This window comes from Prosopis cineraria, unplaced genomic scaffold (assembly GCF_029017545.1).
Source record: "Prosopis cineraria cultivar Desert tree isolate PC_DT_omini unplaced genomic scaffold, ASM2901754v1 PC8, whole genome shotgun sequence".
Taxonomy (NCBI): Eukaryota; Viridiplantae; Streptophyta; class Magnoliopsida; order Fabales; family Fabaceae; genus Prosopis; species Prosopis cineraria.
The window spans coordinates 9,729,417-9,736,475 of record NW_026555339.1 but is presented as its reverse complement, the minus strand read 5'-3'; the positions used below and the strand labels follow the sequence as shown (position 1 = coordinate 9,736,475).

General features: G+C 33.0%; 1 protein-coding gene across 1 annotated transcript; it reads left to right on the top strand.

Moving 5' to 3' along the window:
- Nucleotides 1–1,605: 1,605 nt before the first annotated feature.
- On the top strand, nucleotides 1,606–5,075 carry LOC129318236 (MDIS1-interacting receptor like kinase 2-like). The gene is made up of 2 exons (XM_054962898.1): nucleotides 1,606–4,454; nucleotides 4,536–5,075. The coding sequence occupies exons 1-2, from the start codon at nucleotides 1,748–1,750 to the stop codon at nucleotides 4,889–4,891; spliced, it is 3,063 nt and encodes a 1,020-aa protein (XP_054818873.1). The 5' UTR covers nucleotides 1,606–1,747; the 3' UTR covers nucleotides 4,892–5,075.
- Nucleotides 5,076–7,059: the final 1,984 nt, after the last annotated feature.

Genomic DNA, 7,059 nt, shown 5'->3' with positions numbered 1-7,059 from the left:
TTTAGAATCCTTATTCATGAATTTTGAAGTTATTTGCCCAAAAAAAATAAGGAGAATGATATTAAAATCAATAATAAATTTATAATAGTTTGGTCCTTGACAAAATTTATCAAAAAAATCAATTATATATATATATATATATATTTTGATTTAAATAGTCATAAATTCAAGAATTATAATTGTAAATAAGCCTTTCAGTTTAAGTATCACTTTCAATTTATATTTGAAATTCTTATTCTAACTATTTAAATCAATATTTGTAAGGAAAATTTTGTCCAGCACATAAATATAATAAATTTCCAGCTTTTAAACTCTTGTTATGTTCCCAAAAAAATATGAGAAGATACCATACCTAGTTGTTGTGAAAAAAGCCTAGTACTAAACCTGACACATATCAAAATGGAGGGAGCCATGTCCACGGGGCCGGTTACGGAAAGGTCTAAAATGAGGGCTAGATCCAACAACAACAATGGTAAATTTTTGTGAAGCATAATTTTTCCCATATTTCTTCTCAATTAATTGCTAACATTTTTTCTATGAATTCCAAATTTCTCTTCTTGAACCCCAAATTTAGTAAGGGAGTTTTAGAAAAAAAATCTAATAATTAACTTAAAGAATTTTTTATATTTTTTTTTGCTTTCGTTGTGGTAATTGTTTACAAGAAAAATTAAGGACATGTTTTGTTTCTATTTTAAAAAATTATTTTTTGTTTTTAAAAAAATTAAAAAACTTGTCTAAATAAGTGTTTCAAATATAATTGTTTTTAAAATTGTTCTCAATTTTTTTGAAACCAAAAAAAATTAGAAATGTCTTGAAGTTGTTTTCATTTTATTTTTCTTATTTTCAAAATACTCTCTCTAATCTTATTTATAAGTCACTGTCAGCATATTTCACTAAAATTAAGAAAAACTTTAAATCTTATTAACTTTGTCTTAAAATTTAATAAATATTCACCTTTATCCTAATAAATATTTTTAAATCTCGTTATTAATATTTTTTATTCAAAACATTTAATGAAGGAAAAAATGTAAACAAAATCATTGAAAATTAGCAAGTGCCATATAAATAGGACCAAATTTTTTCTTCACCCTTTGCCCTAGAAATAAGACCAAAGGAGCATATTATATTTATTATTGAAAACTTCAGTCACCGTAACTAATAAAAACCACTACTATTAATTGCAAGTAACTATCACTATAGACTAGTTTTTTAATTCTAAAAATATTTTTAAATTAATACAATTAAACAAATTTTCTTTTTATTCCGTTTTAAAATTAATTTTAAAGATTTTTTGGAAAATAATTTTTAAAAATAAAATATGAGAACACAAATGAACAAGTCCTAAGCAACACATTCCACCCTCTCAACGAGAGTTTCTTGACTCCAGATAGAAGGGTATGCAGGGGTTGTCCTGGAGATATCCCAAACTAATAAATTTAAGCTGATATACACAGTTAGTGTCCAAAATAACACGTCTGTATCCTCTGTTCCCACACTTTTTAAAAGAACCAAATCATCTACTTTATATCGCTTAAAATAGGATATAACATGAAAAGAAGCTATCAGCAGCAAAAACTCCAATAAATTAAAGCATTGGCTTATTAATCTTTCTTGGGGCGAATCCATAGTATAAAAGAAGGTCCGCATCGATGTGCATCCCAAGCTTCACCTGTGCCAACCATTTACAAGTGCAACCATAATATTCAGTCTCTGAATATATTCCCCATTCAAAATTTTACCAAAAGCTATGCCTGAAAGAGATTCCACTAAGCTGCTAGCATTATGGTGTATTCTCTGCATATTCTCCTGTATTGCTTCCTTTGCAAATGCTGCTACTGATGATCATAGCGAAGCAAAAGCTTTGCTGAACTGGAAAACCAAACTTAAGGATGAAAGCAAAGCTACCTTGTCCTCTTGGAAGAATGACAGTAATCCTTGCAGGCAGAACTGGAAGGGAATTTCATGTGACGAATCCATGTCCGTGATCAACATCAGTCTACGAAATCTCAACCTACAAGGTACTCTTGCGAGTCTCAACTTCACTTCCTTTCCTAATCTGCAAAATTTTGATCTGAGTTTCAACAAATTTTATGGAAACATTCCCCATGAAATTGGTAACTTGTCCAGTATTTTGAAGCTGCAACTGTCAGGTAATTCTTTTAGTGGTCCCATCCCTCCTGAAATCGGGAAACTAACCACCCTGAATAATCTTGATCTTGGTGGATGTAAACTCAGTGAGCAAATTCCCCAAGAAATTGGCAATTTGAGGAATTTGACGCTCCTATCGCTTCTCCGAAACTCCCTTTCCGGTCCCATTCCAGAAGAGATTGGATTGTTAAGTAATCTTTTGAAGCTTTATTTGGGAGAAAACTCTCTGTCAGGTAGAATCCCATCTTCAATTGGAAACTTGACCAAGTTACAAGAAATTTATCTTTATAAGAACAATCTCTCGGGTCCTATTCCTAATGGATTCTGGAAACTCTATTCTCTCACTGTCATTTATTTATATTCTAATAGACTTTCGGGGCCAATCTCTCCCTTTATTGGAAACCTAACAAAACTAAAAGAATTGGACTTGCATGAGAACAATTTTTCCGGTCCAATTCCTTCATCCATTGGTAACTTGATCAATGTGCCTGAGATCTATCTTCAAAACAACAGTTTTTCAGGATCCATTCCTTCCACTGTAGGAAATTTGACAAGTCTCAGCGCCCTAATCTTGGGCGCCAACGATCTCACTGGTCAACTTCCACAAGAAATGAATAATTTGACAGCTTTGTATAACATACAACTGAGTTATAATCATTTCACTGGCCCTTTGCCACAACAAATTTGTCAAAGTGGGACGTTGCAAAGGTTTTCTGCTAATGATAACGATTTCAACGGTCCTATTCCAACGAGTTTGCAGAATTGTTCTAGTCTAGAAAGACTCAGGCTTGATAATAACCAGTTAGTTGATAACATAACAAATGCTTTTGGAGTATATCCCTATTTGAACTTCATTGATCTAAGTGGCAATAAATTGTATGGCCGCCTTTCATCCACGTGGGGCAAGTGTCCAAACCTCACACAACTGTTTATTCATAATAACGAGCTTTCTGGTGTTATACCACCAGAACTAGGAGAGGCGAGTAAGCTTGGTGAACTTAACTTGTCTTCAAATCATTTGTCTGGACAAATTCCGAAAGAGCTAGGGAAGTTGACCTCGTTGACACAACTCTCTTTGAGCCACAATAACTTTTCAGGCAATATCCCCTCAGAAATAAGATCGCTTAGTCAACTTACAGATTTGGAGTTGGCTGCAAATAATTTCAATGGCTCAATCGCAAGAGAGGTTGGAGAATTAAAAAGCTTAATTTTCTTGAATTTGAGCAAAAACAGATTTGATGGAAGCATTCCCCCTGAGTTTCGTGAACTCCAAGTACTTGAACAACTTGATCTCAGTGACAATTTGCTGATTGGAACAATACCGGCGACATTTGGAATGTTATTCAAGTTGCAAGTATTGAACCTCTCGCATAATCATCTCTCTGGCACCATTTCTTCCATTTTCGGTCCAATGTCAGCTTTGTCTACTGTTGACATATCATACAATCAATTAGAAGGTCCCATTCCAAAAATTCAAGCCTTTCAAAACTTCGCTGCTTTGAGGAATAATAAAGGCTTGTGCGGTAACGTCACTGGTTTGAATCCATGTGGTGATCTCGAACCCAAACCAAATGGACAGAGCCATAGGATCAGGAAGTTCTTGATAATATTCCTCCCATTGGCCATACTGCTATTAGTACTTGTTGGAGCATTATACATTTTTTATCAAAGAGCAAGAAAAACAAAAAGCAAAGATGAAGAAGCATCGCCAGAAGAGATTTATTTTGTGGGGAGCCTTGAAAAAGAAGTAACTTACCAAGATATCATCAAAGCCACAGGGGAATTTGATGACAAATATCTTATAGGGAAAGGAAGCCAGGGAAGTGTTTATATAGCTGAGCTGCCTACAGGTGATGTTTATGCTGTAAAGAAGCTTCATTCAATACCAAGTGGGGAAATCTCCAACCAGAAAGCTTTTACAAGTGAGATTCGAGCTTTGACAGAGATCAAACATCGTAACATTGTGAAGCTGCATGGGTTTTACTCCAATTCACAATTCTCCATATTGGTTTATGAGTTCCTGGAATGTGGCAGCCTAGATAACATACTAAAGAATGAGAAACAAGCCGCTGAGTTTGACTGGAATAAGAGGGTGAATGCTGTTAAAGGTGTGGCTAATGCATTATTCCATATGCATCATGGCTGTTCAATCCCTATTGTTCATCGTGACATATCAAGCAAGAACATTCTTCTAAGTTCGGAATATGAAGAAGCTCACATCACTGACTTTGGAACGGTCAAGTTTTTGAACCCTGACTCAAACAACATGACCACATTTGCTGGAACTTTTGGGTATGCTGCACCAGGTAAGACCTTTTTAAACTATTCTTAACATAGTAATCCTCTTTCATATATTATGGATATATATAACTTCAAATCTATTGCAGAGATTGCTTTCATTATGCAAGCCAACGAGAAATGTGATGTTTATAGTTTTGGAGTGTTGACTTTAGAAATCATTATGGGGACACATCCTGCAGAGCTTGTTTTATCTTTGGCAGACAAATCAACCACTGATGACTTCTTGTTGAAGGATCTGTTGGACTCACGACTTTGTCCACTCAGAAAACCAGTCCTAGATGAGGTGATCTTGGTTGCAAAAATAGCATTTTCTTGCTTGAATGAGAATCCCTGGTCTCGTCCAACCATGGAACAAGTGTCTAAGGAACTTGCGAAGCCACCAAAATCTCATTCAGAAGATCAATTTCACACCATCACAATTGGACAACTTATGCGGGATTGAACTTGATTTGCAAGCGCGACTGCCTGTATAAATTCTTACACTAGTCATTTTAATGTAAATATTGTAAGTTTGTGTTTCAAAACAAGGTTTGTTGTTATTGTTATATTATAAACTTGTGGCTTTTCATCATGTGTATGATCAGTTTGGGGCTTGAATAAACCTGAAGTGAACACGTTTGATTTCAGCATTATCTTGCAACTCTTGCAACATATATAATATGGATGTCTATGATAATTTTGTCAGATTTAAGTATTTTTTTTTCAGTCAAAAGTTAAAAAGTAAAATATCTAACATAGAAGATTAAGTCTATCACACGCTTTTTTTTCCCCAAGAAAATATAAAATTATTGAAATTAATATTACGCAATTGGAAATGCGCAGTCATAGTGAGACGAGTGTTCACCCTCTTAATTATTTTGTATACGCTGTGTACTCGGTACTTCACTCGATGAGCTTTGTTTTGGCATATTAATTTTTAAATATAATATAACATTTATAGCACTTAGAATACAAAAATTATTAATTATTTACATTTTCTTACACCAAACGTTGTAAAAATATTCTTCAAATAAAGGGTGCACTCAGATGTGTGAATGTACTTTCTCAACTTCTTTGACTTATGTGAGAAGTGCAGTAGGGTAAAATAATTAGACATGTTTTCCTGTGCAGTTGCTCATTGCTAGAATATAATCATAATTTACTAATTATAATTACAATTTATTATAAATTTTATCGCCTATAAATCAATATTGATAGTAGTGATTAGTCATCAGTGCAGAATATGAAATCTCTAATGATGCACACCCGAAAATGCGAAGAGGTTTAAGTAGCTAGTGGGGTGAGTTAAGATCGTTCTCACGAATCAATCAGATTGCAATTATTTATTAGTTTCCCATTTTCATTTAATTTGAGTTAATCAAAATTGAAGAGTTTAGTGAAATGATTTTGAATAACTCACTGAAAAGTAAATGTCTTCACCAAGTAACAACAATATTTAAGATGCAACCTAATAAAACTTCTACTCCCTTAGTTGTGTGTTAGATTTTGCTTCCGGACATCAAATTAAGTGAAATTAATTTTTTTTGGCTAATGTAGATTTTAAATCGTTATAATTGTTTTTCAAATTAATTACAACTCTATCCTAACCCTTCTTTTGATAATTTAGAATACCCAGTACTCGTGAATAAACAGATTAAAGGTAAAATGTTCCTTAACTCCAGATATAAAAGAAATCCTTACTATAGGTTTTATGCAATTTTGACAAATATTTTGTATATTGTACGATCATTATTTACGCGTAAAAAAGGATGAAACATCATGTTTGTACTCCTCTAATTGTTTGTACTCCTCTAATTGGTTGCTATATATTGATAAGACAAAGAAAATAGAAACTATCCACGAGAAAAATGCACTAATTAACATCCTAACTTAAAGATGATCAATGCATAAACTCTGTTATAACATGATAGGAACTTGATAAAAATGAAGGGATAATAGACAAAGAAAGAGAGACTGATAAAATCTTCTAGAATCAGAATCTAATCTTAGAAGAGTGGCAGAATCTCCAATAATTTCTGAATAATACTTGATTCATGCTCATTACAGTACACCCCATACAATAAGCTAGTAAAGAATGGTTATTCTTATCATTCGGAACCCTAACATAATATAATATTTGTGGCGATATTGTTCTTGGCACCATTATTCAATATATTGCTCTTACTATTCTCCATTTAGCTATAGTCAACAGATAAGGTCAATTGATTGAGTCACTTCTCTTTAAATAAAGTGATGAATCACAAATAGGCTTTAATAATTATCAAGGAAAAAGTTATGACTATCTTCCTTCCTTCCTTCCTTCCTCACTTACTTTCTTCTAATGAAGTGTATTGACAATTAATTCCGAAAGTGATAAAGGCTGTGTTAAAGCAGAAGTCCTCATTCTAGAATTGTCGAGTTCCTTAATATAATGGATATATAATTATATGCTTATTAGTGGGAGACCGATAAGTCAAGAATCTGTAACAACCCATCTCTTGATTTCATTTTTATCAATATCCAAGAATTATTTTTACCTAGTTTTAATTTGTTTTAATGGAGAATGACGCAACTAATTAAAGACCATAAAAAGTTAATGTGATAATACAGAACTTTTTAAAGATTTTCAAT

What these genes read in the sequence shown, in the direction of transcription:
- LOC129318236 (XM_054962898.1), top strand. Translation starts at nt 1,748, where the DNA reads ATGCCTGAAAGAGATTCCACTAAGCTGCTAGCATTATGGTGTATTCTC. An exon ending in TTTTGGGTATGCTGCACCAG is followed by an intron (nt 4,455 to 4,535) that starts GTAAGACCTTTT and finishes AATCTATTGCAG; the next exon opens with AGATTGCTTTCATTATGCAA.